The sequence below is a fragment of the Excalfactoria chinensis genome, chromosome 3 (assembly GCF_039878825.1).
Source record: "Excalfactoria chinensis isolate bCotChi1 chromosome 3, bCotChi1.hap2, whole genome shotgun sequence".
Taxonomy (NCBI): Eukaryota; Metazoa; Chordata; class Aves; order Galliformes; family Phasianidae; genus Excalfactoria; species Excalfactoria chinensis.
The window spans coordinates 49,059,515-49,075,063 of NC_092827.1; the positions used below are offsets into that span (position 1 = coordinate 49,059,515).

General features: G+C 40.4%; 1 protein-coding gene across 1 annotated transcript in view; it reads left to right on the plus strand.

The window, feature by feature from the left end:
- The window catches only part of RSPO3 (R-spondin 3), a 59,771-nt gene that overhangs the window by 29,689 nt on the left and 14,533 nt on the right, over window positions 1-15,549 (plus strand). The window contains exons 2-4 of the mRNA XM_072332117.1: window positions 5,784-5,975; window positions 7,316-7,462; window positions 9,766-9,963. Of these exons, the coding sequence (XP_072188218.1) occupies window positions 5,784-5,975; window positions 7,316-7,462; window positions 9,766-9,963 (537 nt within the window). The remainder of the gene's footprint in view (window positions 1-5,783; window positions 5,976-7,315; window positions 7,463-9,765; window positions 9,964-15,549) is intronic.

Here is a 15,549-nt window from a genome sequence, read left to right on the forward strand (position 1 = left end):
TTGTCCCCTGGCTGTCAGAATATACTCCTGCCTGAATTCCTCATCTATCTATTTTTTTCTTTTTTTAGTCCCACTAATTTTAATATATGTGTAAAGTAAAACTGGGTGCAAATTTTCATTGCCAAGAGTTTTAGAATTTCTTTGCTACATGCTGTTAAAATCACTTATCATCCCACCACTTAAATTGCTGTTTCAAATTCAGATTCTTGTCCATAACTTTCTATTTTTAACTTGGAAATTGCAATTCATTGTTTCCAAAGCAGGCTGGAGTAAAACTTTGGAAAATATTTTGAGAAAGGAAAATCCTCAATTATTTTATTTTCTAATGAGGCTGAAAACTATCTGGACAAACAGCTTGAACAAAAACAAACAAACAAACAAAAAAGCCTTATAGCCAGGCAGGGGAAGATAATAGTTTGATATTGCTTTTGTAATCTTCTCTCATCTCTAGTAGTCAGACTTTATAGAAGAAAAAGCTGAAAGATGGATTCTGGGCTTAAAACCAGACATAAGATGATACTTACAAACTTTTGTATTTGTTGAGATTCAGCAACTCTGGCTGACACTTGTATAAGAGATGGGTAAGAACTTCCATGCGGGTCTCTGTGCTTCCACCTTACACTGTGACCACTGCTGTATTTTTCATCTTTGAGAGTGTAGGATTTCACAGTGCTCAAGGAGTGTTTGAATACAAGATACCTGATTGCTTGACTTTTGGTAAGGAAACTTTTGCGCACTGTCATTGCTCCTAGCAGCCCACTCACAGAGTACCTTCAGTCTAGCTTACGAAAATTAGTTCTGATGCACAAATTTTTATATTGCATTTTATTTTATTTTGTCTTTATAATGAAGCAGTTTGCAACAAAGGCCAAACAGTTATAATTGTGAGAGAGTGTTCTTTGGACCTTTTTGTGGTGCCAGAACCCTGATCTTATTCTGCAGACAGTGCCTAGCCCATGCAGCCAAGACAATAGATATCTCTCTGCCTGGCTACCACATCTAAAAGCTGTGGCTTACAAGAGTGGTCTGTGCTCTCCAAGCAAATTTTCGTCTGTGGACTTCAAAGCATTTCATAGGGTGGGTATGCATTAAAAAAAAAAAAAAAAAAAAAAAAAAAAAAAAAGGGAAAAGCATAAACAGGGGAAGCATGGATGGTTGGATGAGTGTCTGGAGAAGAACATATGGATGTCCGGATCTGCAGGGATGGGATCAGGAAAGCCAGAGTGCAGATGGAATTGGACTTCATGAGAGACGTGATGACATGAAGGGTGTCTTTAGATGCATTGGACAAGAGACAGGCAAAGGTTATTGTACCCTCTCTGACAAATGAAAAGAGAGAGCTGGCCTCCTCAGACATGGAAAAGGCTGAGGTACTCAATGAGTTCGTTGACTCCGTCTTCACTCCCAGTCAGGCTTCTCACACCTCTTGTGTTCCTGAAATTCTAAGCAGGGTTTAGGGGAGCAAAATTTCTCCCATTGTAAGAGTGGAGCAAGTCCAAGACCACCTCATAAGGCTGAATGTGTACAAGTCTATGGGGCTGGATTATATGCCTGGGGTTCTGAAGGAGCTGGCTGATATGATTGCCAAGCTGCTCTCCATCATATTTGAAATATTGTGGCTGTTAGGTGAAGTCTTTGGTTCTGGAAAAAGAAAAACATTCCTCCCATTTTCAAGAAAGGAAGAAAGAGAGAACCAGGGAACTACAGTCTGGTGAGCCTCTCCTCTAACTGGGAAGGTCATGGAGTGGATCCTCCTGGAAGAGATGTTAAGGCACATGAAAGATGTGGAGGTGATCCGAGACAGTCAGCATGACTTTTCCAAGGGTAAATCGTTCCTAACTAATCTGGTGGTCTTCTGTGATGGAACTGTGGCATCAGTGAACAAAGGGCAACCGATGTGATCTACCTGGACCTGTAAAAGGCCTTTCACATGATCACACACCACATGCTTATCTTTGAATTGTAAATATAAGAATTTGAGTTTTGGACTATTAGGTGAATAAGGAGCAGATCAGATGGTTGTAGCCAGATGGATGTTGTCAATGACTCTATGTCCAGATAGAGGCTGGTCATAAGTGATGTCCCCCGGGGCTCCATCTTGGGGCTCGTTCTCTCCTACCTAAGCCATTCTATGATTCTATGGTAAGTATAGGAATTTGAAACAATGCTTACACCAGGTGTAACATAGTTGGATTTCACCACTTCTAGTTGCTTCCGCATGAATACAGTGCATGACTGCTGTAGCGCCTGAGATCTGCCGGCACCAGCTGCTTGCTGCTCCCGGAGAGTTCTTTATGTTCTCTCTCTCCCTGTGGCAAAAATGTGTTTTGGTTTTGTTCATTTCCATCTGCAATCCATTTGCCTTGGGCTTTTGGGGAGTAGAGGGAGCAGCCCTGGCTGTCACTGATCTGGGTTGCAGAGCTCAGGCACATGCCTGGCACAAAACCTGAAATAGAGGAGGTGAAGAGAACAAGGTTCTAAGCTAGAGCTTGGGGATGTCTTTTGTCCAACATGCTCCCTCATTTTCTAGACATGAATGTTTTCCCTCCACCATTCATTTTTCCTAAGTGAAATGGCAAAGCCCAGTGCTAGGTTTTCATACAGTACCACTTTCTAGTCACTTCACTGACCCAGCTTTTCTTCTTGTCTGAGCCAGTCCAGAAGCCAACCTTGCATTCCAAGGAAGCATAATGAAACAGTTTCATTACACAGATACTGGGCTTAAAAAAATGTCAGGCACAGAAAGATACAATTATAAATAGATAAATAAATAAATAAATCTTTTAAATAGCTTTTAAGATAAAAAGAAAATCAATCTTAACTTAAAATGTCAATTCTGGCATAAGAATTTTGCTCTCTGCATTTCCAAGAACAGAAGCTTACTTTGTTTCACACATTGAGTTATAACATGGCATGAAATCAGCCTTTAAATGGAGCTTGACTTATATGTTTTAACCTATTCCATCTTCCGTAACACTAACAACATGATTCAATGGTCCAAGGGATGGAACAGTTCCCCTTTGAGGAAAGGCTGGGAAAGCTGTGGCTGTTCAGCCTAGAGAAGAGAAGGCTTTGGAGTGACCTGATAATGGCCTTCCAATATCTAAGGGGGGGCCATAAAATGAAGAGCTCAGAATCTTTAGCAGAGCTTCTTGTGACAGGGCAAGGGGAAATGGTTTCAAACTAAAAGAGGGGAGATTTAGATTGGATATAAGGAAGAATTTTTTTTATTTTTATTTTTATTTTTATTTTTTTTACAATAAGTGTGGTGAAGCAATGGAACAGGTTGCCCAGAGATGTGGTGGATATCTCTGGATACATTTGAGGTCATGTTGGACAGGGCTCTGAGCACCCTGATCGAGCTGTAGGTGTCCCTGTTAATTACAGGGGATTTGGACTAGATGGTCTTTAAGGGTCCCTTCCAACTCATAAGATTCTATGCTTATATGATTCTCCATGTAGAACTGTGTGCTTTCATTTTTGCTGCCCTGTTTTTATGAGATATATCTGTGAGGAACAGAAACAGGAGGTAGCATGAAAATGATAATGAATACATTTTATTTTATACTTAACGCTGCTGAAAGTAAACTGGAGATGTAATTGTCCATGTAATGGAACTTAGCTATAGAAAATTGTCTTCTTTTGGCAATAAGGTACTGTCTGTCTCAAGGGCTCACACACAAATCTTGTCCTCTGAGCAGCTGCATATAGTGTCTTCTCTATGAAGCAAATTGTTGCATAATGATCTGTCACAGGTGCTCACACATTATATCTTTCCTGTCAAAAGCAATAATCCATGTTTTATATAGTAGTTTTGATGGCAAATATTTTGTACTTCTGCTTTTTCTTCCCACTGTCAGACTTAACGAAGGAAAATAATGGATAGTTTTTAAATAATGTCAGCTTCTTATATCACATTACCATATCTGCCTTTGAAAGTAGCCTTCTGTAAGAGCCACAACACAAGAGTGAGAGAAAGACATTTTCATGTCGTTAACTTTAAAAAGTCAGTTTTTTCTTGGAAAAAAAACAAACATTCTATACTTAATGAGCATACTTAGTGTGCCCTTGTGGCAAAAACACTTCTCTTGAGGTTGTTCTACAAAGTGACTGACTCAGAGGCAGAGAGAATTGGGTTCTTATATTCTTATTGAAATAAGAAATAAGCAGTGTCAAAGTCTGTTCTTTTCCTACGTGTTCTGCTCTAGTGAGAAAAAATTATCCCTCGTTCTGTATTCTATCAATGAAAAAGGTAAATTTGCACTTTGATTTCTCAGATTGTAGGACTGGTCAATGAAATCTCAGAGCACAGAGAAGTGCTTTTCCCATTCCTGAACCGTGTCTTTTTGCCAAAACTGAACAAAGCATGGAAGTATTTCCAAACTTCCCTACCACCAGGCAGTCTCCCCTAGGCTAGCAGTTAAGAGTGGTGGTTTTCAGACTGTAAGCCATGGATTCATATGGGCTTCTGGTCTGCCTCCAAGGGATCCACAGAAGGGAGCCAACAAAAGCAAGCTCATCGTTTTTATGAATTATCAGTGTCTGGTGATAAAAATAAATTCAAAACACTGAAATAGGTGATGAAAGTATGGCACATATATATTTACAGAAGTATTACAGGCCTGAGGACAAGGCAGAAAAAGAAGACAACAGTATTTACAGATAAGATTTACAAATGTAAATGAGATCTGGATTTCTCTTACACATGAAACGTGTATAACCAGATGCCTTAAGTTGAAAGATGAAAGCTTACACTCAGAAAAGTGTCTGGGTTTTTCATACAGGAAGGGGTAAAAAAAAACAACACAGACTTGAAGCTATTCAGTGCTTAGTTATCAAACTCTTGTTTAAGAATGAAATCATGAAGTAATTAGAAATAAGAATTTCTACAGTACTGAAATATTCAAAACATTATTCTCTACCCCTAAGAAGTAATTCACTGATGAATGTCTGCTACTGAAAAGACAGTCTGCAATATTTCTCCCTTCTCTGCTACTTCTAAGCCCTCAAATAAGAACAAGAACAGTCTTAAGCAGTGAGGGTAATAAGTTTTTCTTTTGATATCTAAAGATTTAGAACAATCCAATTGAGAGAAAAATGTAATCCCACCTATGTTCCATGTTGGGATTGGAGCAGGGTAAATGCCACAGTTATATCTGAACGTTAGGTTGTACTTGTTAGAGATGCTGGAGTGAACATTCCAGGGAAAGAAGGAGGGTGAGAAGGATGACCCTCCTGTGTCTTTTTGTTAACATGAATTAGCATCAAATCTAACTGGGGCATATTCCTGCACAGTGGAACTCAATGAAATGTCACTTAGTCAATGAAGGAAATTATAAACTAAGTTGTTTTTTTTAAATCATCCAGCTAATAAAAGCAAAGAAAAATGAATATGTATTTATCTGCTGAGCTGTATTTATACAAGGTTAACTGAAGAAGCAGCAGAAAAGCCACTGAAAATAACTTGAAAAATAAATGTTCTCTAGGATGCTACTGATCCATAATATCTATTTCGAATATAATTTGCTCTTAGTTATTTCTGCAAGATGTGAGCACATCAGCTGAGATTCTCAGTTTTATGAAGATGAAATAATCACTGGAATGAAATGTTAGGTCATAAAAGACAGCTAAAAATGAAGCAGTCTGTAAGAGCTGTCAGAGAGCATAATGGTCCACCCTTCTGAGCACAGAGGAACCATTATACCATGGCTATTTTGAAAGAAATTGTCTAACTTATTATTCTCTTCCCTCCCTTCCCTGTTTTTTAATGCTTGTCTCCTCAGTGCATCCTAACGTGAGCCAGGGTTGCCAAGGAGGGTGTGCTACATGTTCGGACTACAATGGATGCCTGTCATGTAAACCCAGACTCTTTTTTGTTCTGGAGAGGATCGGCATGAAGCAGATCGGCGTATGTCTTTCCTCATGTCCGAGTGGATACTATGGGACACGGTATCCTGACATTAACAAGTGTGCAAGTAAGTGCTGGCTAAGGGGAAGCACACAGCTCTGTTTGTTCCCTTTTGAATGCTGTGTCTCCTTAGGACACTAAACAATAGGGAAGTAGATGGGCAGGCTGATTTTTTTTTTTTTTTTTTTTTTTTGTTCTTTTATAGTAGTGCAATAAATATTAACCTGGGCAAGGGGCTAAGGTGAAAATCCACAAAACTGCCTAAAGCTCAGGGCTGCCAGCTCTACATGAATGACCTGCCTGGGTGCTGAGAGCTGGCTTCCTCTACACCCTCACACAGAAGTGAAACCACCAGCAGGCTACAGGCACTGCCTTCCAGAGGCTGCTCAGCAAGTTGGAGCGGCAGCAGAGCTTAGGGGAAGCTGAAGACCACTGAGCCTTGGAGCCTGGGGCAGTTTGGCTTTTTGGTCTTCTCCCTGAGACATGAGGAAATGGTGGCTGGTGGAGATGTGTTTTGTTCTGGTCTCTCTTATCTCATCTAGCTCATCCTGCATGCAGTATAGTCCTGTAAATGCTTGTAGCAGATGACACGGTCTCGGCCTGGTTTGGGGAGGTTACCTGATTTGTGTTGCCTGCAGGCTGAGTAGCAGAGAACTATTTTATTCTAAAGAATTCTCTTATTTACCATTTGGGCAACATTTTGACCCTATTATGCATACCATACCTTTTCTTTGCCTCCCTCCTGTGATTTTTGTTGTTGAGTTCACTTTTTAACCCCACAAGTGATCTAAAAACATAAGCATGACAGCCAAAACACTCTTCCAGATTTTACCTGGTACTAAAAGTTATTTAATGAACAAAATCTTGCAGGATAACATAACACTGTAAAGTACTTGCTCAGTTTCTAGCAGTGTGTGGCCTTGCATATCAAACATGAGCTATGTCATACATAAATTTTTGCTTATTTATTTTAAAAGCACCTGAGAAATATATTGTTTATGCTGATTTTAAGGAAATTCTAAATATTTTACTTCTCCTGGATGGATGGAGATAGATAGTATGGAACTGGGCCCAGGACCTGTAGCTATATACACTACAGCAACAGTGTTGTTATTCTGATGGGCTGTGATTTGTCTTCAGTTTGCATAGGTCTGCAAGAATACAAGAAGCATGTGACCATTCAGCATCAGACCATCCTTATTAGTTTCTGACTCATACTAAATTCACCTGTTGTGGCTCTCAGTGTATGTACAGGTTATAAGGGAGACCTAAGAATAATTTGCTTCCTTTGAAGACTTTAACATTGCTAGAGCCTCGTAAAGTGATTTTAGCTTGAATTCTACTATATTTGAGTCTGTGGTGTTTGATGACAAAGAGCATCAGTGTTGTGTCCTCTTTGCATTTCAGAATGTAAAGCTGATTGTGATACCTGCTTCACCAGAAACTTCTGCACAAAGTGTAAAAGTGGGTTTTACTTAAACAGTGGAAAGTGCCTTGAAAAGTGCCCCGATGGGCTGGAAGCCAACAACCACACAATGGAGTGCACTAGTATTGGTAAGTCCAACACCCCATTAAGGCCCAGCCCTGCCTGATTTCCTCATGGGGATGGGGGGTCTGTAAAGGGCATGATCTGCAAGATCTGTTACAACTTTGGGAAAGGGCAGCTCAAATCCACCTAGGAAATGTTCTGCATCACAAAATTATGTTGCTTCATAAAAATCAAGCTCCATTGTGCCTCAAAACACAGCCCCGATGCTAGGGGCAGATCTGCCTTATGAAAAAAGATCCATTTCATCCTGCTGGCTTGGTCTGCACTGAGGTAGAATGACCTCCACCTTTAGTTTGAGCTATTACAGTGTTGGCTGCACCACTACTGTCAAAGGTATAAAAATCTCAATGCAGGCCTTACACTTATCTTAAAGTTTAAAATACTAACTGCTCTGGTTTCAGTCCTTTGTGCTATCTGTGCCTTCACAGCATGTGTGCACCAGCATTTTGAAGCTTACGTTCCCAGAGATGAGGGCTAGAAACTAAAATTGTATTTGTGCATAATCACTTGGCTGTAGAAAGCGAGGATTAAAATCAGATGGCGAATAGCATGGCGCTCTGTGAAGGAGTGAGATTGGCGGCACTGCTCTGGTGACTCATGGCTGTAGAAACGAGAGCTGCTTTTATATCTCTTCAGCCTCTGACTCATAAGCTCCAATTCTTCAGGCCAGGGTGATTTTGGAGGTCACCACACCTAGCTGTCTGCTTCATCCCTCTGCCACCCCTGCAGCTGAAAGCAGGAAGAGTGATGCATTTGCCTGTGGGCTGCTGTCATTCATGTCCCCTGTCATGGACACACTGAGGCTGCAGCAGAGCTCAGTTTGTTTTGGTGCACTGGCTGTGAACTGTGGTGGCTGTGGGCTGTGAGCTGTGGTGGGAGCAGTAACTTCTTCAGCCACCGTCAACCAGGGAGCACTTAGGCACAGCCTGGCTGTGCTGGAAATCTCCTCCTCCACAGCATTATGCACATAACTCTCCCTGGCATAGCCCATTTGGCAAGGAAAACAACTCAGGAGTAAAAATAATGTGCACTGGTTCAATGTTTTCTTTCACAAGTAGTTATTAGTTCAGGTGGTAGTGACGATATTTACGGTTTTATTTTCTAGCAAAGACTTTCATCTTTGGAAGCAATTCAAGGGATAATTTTTGTTTCTTGGTGGCTGCTTCCAAGTGCTGTACTTAGCTGCTTTAACAATGAGTCAGTCTTAGCTCGGAAAAGCCATTTAAAGTTACGGAGGAAAAACAGAACCTCTCTGTGCACGTGAAGGCCAATTATTTTAACAGGAGAGCTCCAGTGTAGTGTTAAAAACAAAATTACCCACATGATATTTTACTGGAGGGAGGCTCAGAGATTGCCTGAGATCAGTTACAATTTTGAGTTTTGAAAAATTTTGAAGTAAATTCTGGATCTGGAAAAGTGTTGACTTATGAAATCCTCCTTATAGAGAGGCAAGAAGTTTTTTCTTCTTTAGTGGAGGTTTAGATTCTTAAGTAACGCTTGTGAAAGCAAACATTTACTGCCTTATGTTAAGAATTGGATACTGAGGAAGTGGCACAGAAGTAGCACAGCTATTAAGATCACGTTTTGAAGCTCCAGGTTGCCCACATTTTTGTCCATACTTTTGGGGCAGGTGTCCAGTGGTATACCTTTCAGTTCCCAGTAGTATGGGGTATGCATTTAGATCACTGTAGTTTAGAAATTGCAACTTACACTTTTCTAAAAAGCTACATCCCTCGTTACCACTAAATTTCCTCTGCTTTGCTAACTTACACCTTATATGTGTTCCAGACCTATCGCTGTTTAAGTTGAATGCCAGGCAAGAGATAACCAAAGATGCTTGGATCCTAATGCAATGCTTCTATAACCGTTATTTCATTATAACTCTATTGATTTCCAAATTCAGTACCTCTAAGACCAGCTGTAACAGCTTGACACAATGATTTCCTTCTCCTCTCTTGTTTAATTCCACTAAAATCAAAAGGAGCTCTATCTCCACAAAATCAAAGCGACCTAAGAAAAGGTCCCAGTAACTGATTTCCTTGAGACCAATTGTGTTGTTGCTTCCCTGATTCAGGAACAGAATTCAGAAACAGCAGGTACAAAATAGCATTTGACATAATTATTTGACATTATTGTATGCAATATACCTTCAGTAGTGCAAATTTACTCAACTCACTGCTTTAAATCCTGATTCAGTTCATTCATGCTTGCTAGATTTTAGCTGATGCAGAATAAGATGAATGTACCATATGCATAATGTATACAAAAGTATATTGGCCAGGCTCAGCTTGTCCTATGTTTGTTTCAGTGCACTGTGAAGCTAGTGAGTGGAGTCCATGGAGCCCTTGCACAAAGAAAGGAAAAACATGTGGTTTCAAAAGAGGAAATGAAGTAAGGGTCAGAGAGATCGTACAACATCCATCAGCAAGGGGCAATCCTTGCCCAGCTACAAGCGAGAGCAGAAAATGTATGGTACAAAGAAAGAGATGTCAGAAGGAAGGAAAAGGTACTGCGTTATCATCATCATAATTTGAGTTTTGTATTGTACTTGTTTAAATATTCGCATCTGAATTCTTAAGCCTCAATTGCTGGCTTCACCAAAGCTCCCACTGATGTGACATTCTTTGGGCTGGAGGGAACTGTGCCCTTCCCTGGTGTAAATAAAGTCCTAATGCTGCTGAAAAAAAATGCACTTTGTGTGATCCAGAGTACACAGGGTGGGTAGGATGGGAAGATGCACTCTCTGTAGGTTCTGCTGAAAGAACTGCCAAAATGAGGTGTTACACATGAAGCAAAAAGGTTCATTATAAAACACGTCATGGTGAAAGTTGTTTGTTGAATATCAGGCAGTCAAATGTCATGGTTCAACCATAAGAATCCTCTGAACTGGTTCCTATGTCATGCTCCTATACAGGTAAGCCTGTAACTCCTACTATTGCAACACTGTGACCTCTCTCACACTCTGACCTCTTTGTACTAGCTCTGGTTGAAAAATGTGGCATGATCTTGCCATCTATGTATGGCTTGCAGAGTTCCAGTTAGAAGAAAGACCACAATAGTCTGTGGCAAGCAAAGGAAACTCCACTTAACACCTTCAGGGACAAAGCACCCACAACCTCTCTGGGCAGCCTGTTCCAGTGCCTCACCACTCTCTCAGTAAAAAACTTTACCCTGACATCTAATCACAGTGTCCCCTCCTTTAGTTTAAAACCATTCCCCCTTGTCTTATCATTATCTGCCCTTGTAAAAATTTGATTTCCCTCATGTTTATAAACTCTCTTTAAACACTGGAAAGCTGCAATGCACAGCCTTCTCTTCTCCAGGCTGAACAAGCCCAGTTTCTTCAGCCTGTCTTCATAGGAGAGGAGCTCCAGCCCTTGGATCATTCTTGCGGCCCACCTTTAGAACCTCTCCAAAAGCTTCACATCTTTCCTGTATTAGGGATCCCAGACTTGGATGCAAGATATAATAGTGTGGCTGCCTGAGGAGAGCAGCCAAGACAAGCTATTATTTACAGATTTCTTCCTGCTTAGACTATATATCAGTATGTCTATGAATATTATCACTAATGCTCCTGCACAGTGGCACAGCTTGAAGCACAAACCTGTTAGTTCACTGTGACTGGAAGAAAAGAGTAATTTCTTCTGCAGTAGTTACAATACAATAGAATAGTCAGAGCTGAAAATACAGTTCTGAACTTTTATTTTGAGACTGAAAACTGTTGGTTTTCATTGAGGTGATAATGATGTTGTGTGATTGGATTTTTTCTCTTTGAGAATTGTCTGTTGTATTTTAAACAAAACTCCTCACCTATCTTACTGTCAGTCCTTATTTAACAGGATCTGATCCAAGCCACATTTGAAAAATACTGCACGCCAAAAGAATTCTTTTAAAATCTCCAGTCTTTATTTTTCCTGCAATTTTCTTTTGAGCAAGTCACAGACTATATTCTAGTCTGTTTCACACTTAGTAGTCAACTCCTTCGAAATTTATGCAGCCAGGTGTAACCTATGTTCCAACAACTGTGTTCCAATACTGCTTACGCCTTTGGGATTTGCATGTTTATGGCTGAGAGTATTTTCTTTTTAATGTTCTGAAAGACACCGCTGTACGATCCTCTGTAATATTACTCATGAATGTCTGTCCCATTCATTTTTGTACACCTTCAAAGAGAGATGAGTTTATTTAAAATGAAATAAAATGTAATCCTTAATAAAGCCGAGAAAATTCACACATGAAATATTAGGTTAAAATAGCTTGAAGGGATGGATTAGGCTCAAAGTTTTCCTTATGTTCCTACTGGGATAGTGAAATGAGGATTTCCAACTTAATCTCTAGGCAACTTATCTTCCCTACTGCCACTGTCCCTTGTTACTCCAAGAGAAATTCTCGTTCCCCTTCAAACAACAGAGTGCTTGTACAAAAAGCCAAAGCAAGCTTTGTTCTTACGGCTAGCTAGTCCAGTCAATGAGAAGAGAGGGAGTTAACAACAAAAACTCTTCTGGACAGAAAAGGGAAAGTAAATACATTTGGACTTACTGTTAAGAAATATTGAAAATGCTATTTTGCATTGTACAACTCCACACTGCCACACGGGGATTGCTTTGGCGACTAGCTTCCGCAGCATCAACTAAGTCTAGCAGCAGACCTAGCAATTACCAACAGTGCTGCTATCTTTCATCTGCAACCACAAAGACAAAGTTAGTTCAGTCAGCCTTTGCCATTTCCATGTTGACTATAAGTCTGTGGCTGAGGGAGTAAGGGCAAAGACCACATCGTGACGGGGTATGCTCGTCACAGATGCCTCAGTGTCTTTGCTCAAGAAGTTGAAATCAGAGACAGGATGTTAGTCATTTCAGTTGCTGCTATCTCAGAGAGGCAAGTGCATGTTTCTGGAACAGTTACACAGAACAAGATAAGACAAATGAAGATGGCTTTTTGTTTCCATCTGCTAGTATGCCATTAAAGCTGGCGAGATCCAGTATAACTCTTTTTAAAAAATTATTATTTTTCCCCTCTCTCTGGCTAGTAAATTGAGTTTTACTGGGAGAAGATACTATGTTTTTGAGTGAATGTCTTTAGATGACTATGGTGTGAAGGAGTCCTATCAGGCATCCATTAAATATGCAAAACTACCTATTAGGTAAAAATCTCAAACCATTTGTCAAGATTTTACTTCAGCTGAAAACAATGTAGCTTTGTACTAACAAGGTTAAAATACATAGATCACAGTGGCAGTACTGCTTTCTATTTATTTCTATGATAACTGCAACCAATACAAAGAGCACAATAACACTATTTGATAGAATAAATTCTCTTAGTATTATCAATATTATTGATATTCTCTCATATTTTCATATAATTCTCTCAAAATCTCCCATAAAACCATGACAGCTACAAACACTAATTATCAGCATAATCGCCACCATTAGCTATGCATTTTTGCAGTGATGAACAAGAGCCTTCACACTGTAAGAATCTGCATCAGCGGAGGTGACCCACTGTTTCACAGATGTTACGATGGTGTCATTGCAAGGAAAATGCTGCCAACACAGTCCATATTTCATTTGTCCAAGCTGATGGTAGTCAGAAGGTGCCAAATCTGGACTATGCTGTGGGTGTGATAGGATAGTCCAACCAAGATTGACAGTGTGCTCCACAGCAAACTGGCTTGGAACTTGGCATTGTTGCGAGAGGAAAGTTGTCTTCTCCTCTGGTCTGACTCAAAGTTCAAGCCTTCAGCTTATTCAGTGCTGCGATACAGTGGTCGGAGTTGATGGCTTGTCCAGTTTCTAGGAAATCTGGAAGGATCAGTACTTTCCTGTCCTAAAAGACAGTGCTGATCATTTTACCCATTGAGGGCTGCATCTTGAGCTTTTTCTTTGATTAGGAGTTCATGTGTTGCCACTTCATGTACTGCCATTTTGACTTCAGCTTATGGTGGTGATCATAAATGGTAACGATGCAATTTGAAACTGAATTAGCCTCATACTGATTCAATAGATCTTGGCAAACTTGTTCTTTCTGTTCCTGTGCAAGGGACCCACCTTGTGCAAGTGTTGTGACATTCCAGCATTGCCACCATCATTTCTAACACGGTGTTGCTGATATTCAGCTCTGTGTGCAGTTCCCTGTTGTAAACCAACAATTTATGGATAAAGACATCCTTCATTTCATGGTCTGACAGCTGTGCATGACCATCCAGAACACGGCTTGTCTTTCATGTTACTGTTGCCATTGCTGAAACACACCACCCACTGCCTCCGCTGTTTGGTCTCCAGAAACATTCAGCAAGCATTGGTGAATGTCAATGGGTGCCTTTTTTTCTGCACAGGGGAATTCAGTTCCCACACCTTTGCTTCATAAACATTTCCAGGTCAGACACCATTCTGTCAGACTGCCCTACTGCTGCCATCTGTCACACAGCATCAAAATGTAACAGAATATTGGTGGGAAGGTTCAGCCTCTACTGCCATAGCACCAATGTCTGCTTCTGATGTTGTGGACCAACATAATAACGCGGGAGGCATTACTTTTGGAACAACCCAGTTATTACACAATAATCTACTTGCATTTAATTAACTTAAACTCACTGAATTACTCACCCTAACTTATACGCTCTGATGCCACACGGATTCATGTAACAAAGGAGCACAGAAGGCTCCTTTAATATCTCTTAACAACAGCAACAAAATATTCTTTTAATGTCCTTTTAAGGCACATCGATTTCATTAATGGCCAGATAAGCTGTCCCAGGCATCACAGAGAAAGAAAGCCTCTATTAAAATAAGAGAAAGTGTGTAAGTTGTATTCCAATTTTAAGGTGTACGTGGAAGTAGAGTAGGGAAAGAAGCCATTTCACACTTTGCACAAGTTTTGAACCATGGCCCATAAAATCAAGATTTAGTGATCTCTACAACACAAAGAAACCCTCTGTAGCCACTTGCATAAATATGTGCCACAACAACATCTTTCTTCCTGTAGTAATATCAATTTCTTACTGAAAATTCTGGACTCTGGAGTGGTTACTTACTCGTTTTGTAGAATATTTTTTTTTTCATTCTGGACAATTTGAATGTGATGCGCACTTGCTTTTTACAACAAGGGTTTTGCCTTCTGAGAATTCAGAATAAGGCATAACAAGATGGGAGTCACCGCTGAGCCACTGCTAAAAATTAGTTGCCTATGTCTAAGAAGGTCCTTGATGTATCATATTAAAAGTGGGCTACTGCTATTGGAGGGGGAGTGGGGAGGGGGAATTCACGCACCATTAGATGGATTCTAAAGGGGACAAAATGATTTTTTTTCTCCAGAAAGAGCTCCCTTTTCACAATGACTGCTAAGGACAGTCCAGTGTGAACGATGTGGATCTTACCTGCTAACTTCTTAAACATAACTACATGGGAAAATAAGATATTTCAATCACAACTCATCCCAAAAGTCAGATCCTCTCCCCTGTGTATAGTTTGGTGGTATTTAAAACAAAAGGATTGGAGTATGTGAGCCAGAGAGCCATCACAGTGCACTGTTCTCTAGACTAACTGTGAGACATGGGGTGTCCTGTGTGAAGGTCACTCGTGTGGTTGTGGTTAATGACCTTACTCCATGGTGGGTCACAGGACTTCTGAAGCTTCAAGATGAACACAAAGCTAATTACTGCATCCCTGTGTTTACATTCTGCATACGCCAGTGGGTCATAACTCTGGCCTTTGCAAGCCTGAGTTACTATAATTGAGGAATTGAGTTTGGTTGTTTATTTTCTGTTTGTTTCTGCCAAGAGGACCTCTCATTTCCTTTCCTCGCAGGGGTTTTGACTCTTTAACTTTAACACATTTCCAGCCCCCAACACCAAGCTGTTGAGACTGGGAATTCCTTAGTTGCAACATCAAGGGGAAATGGCTTTCTGGAAATACCTTGAGCAAGGCAGGATATGGACAGCACAAGGTTGCCCACCACCGCTGGTCTGCACAAATGGTCACCATTTAGAAAAGAGATCTTGGGGGAGAGGGTTAAGAAGGGGAAAAGAGGATCAATATGAGTCAGAGAGATTTGTGAATCCAAAATAGCTAACAAGCAAGTATGTACAGCTTGA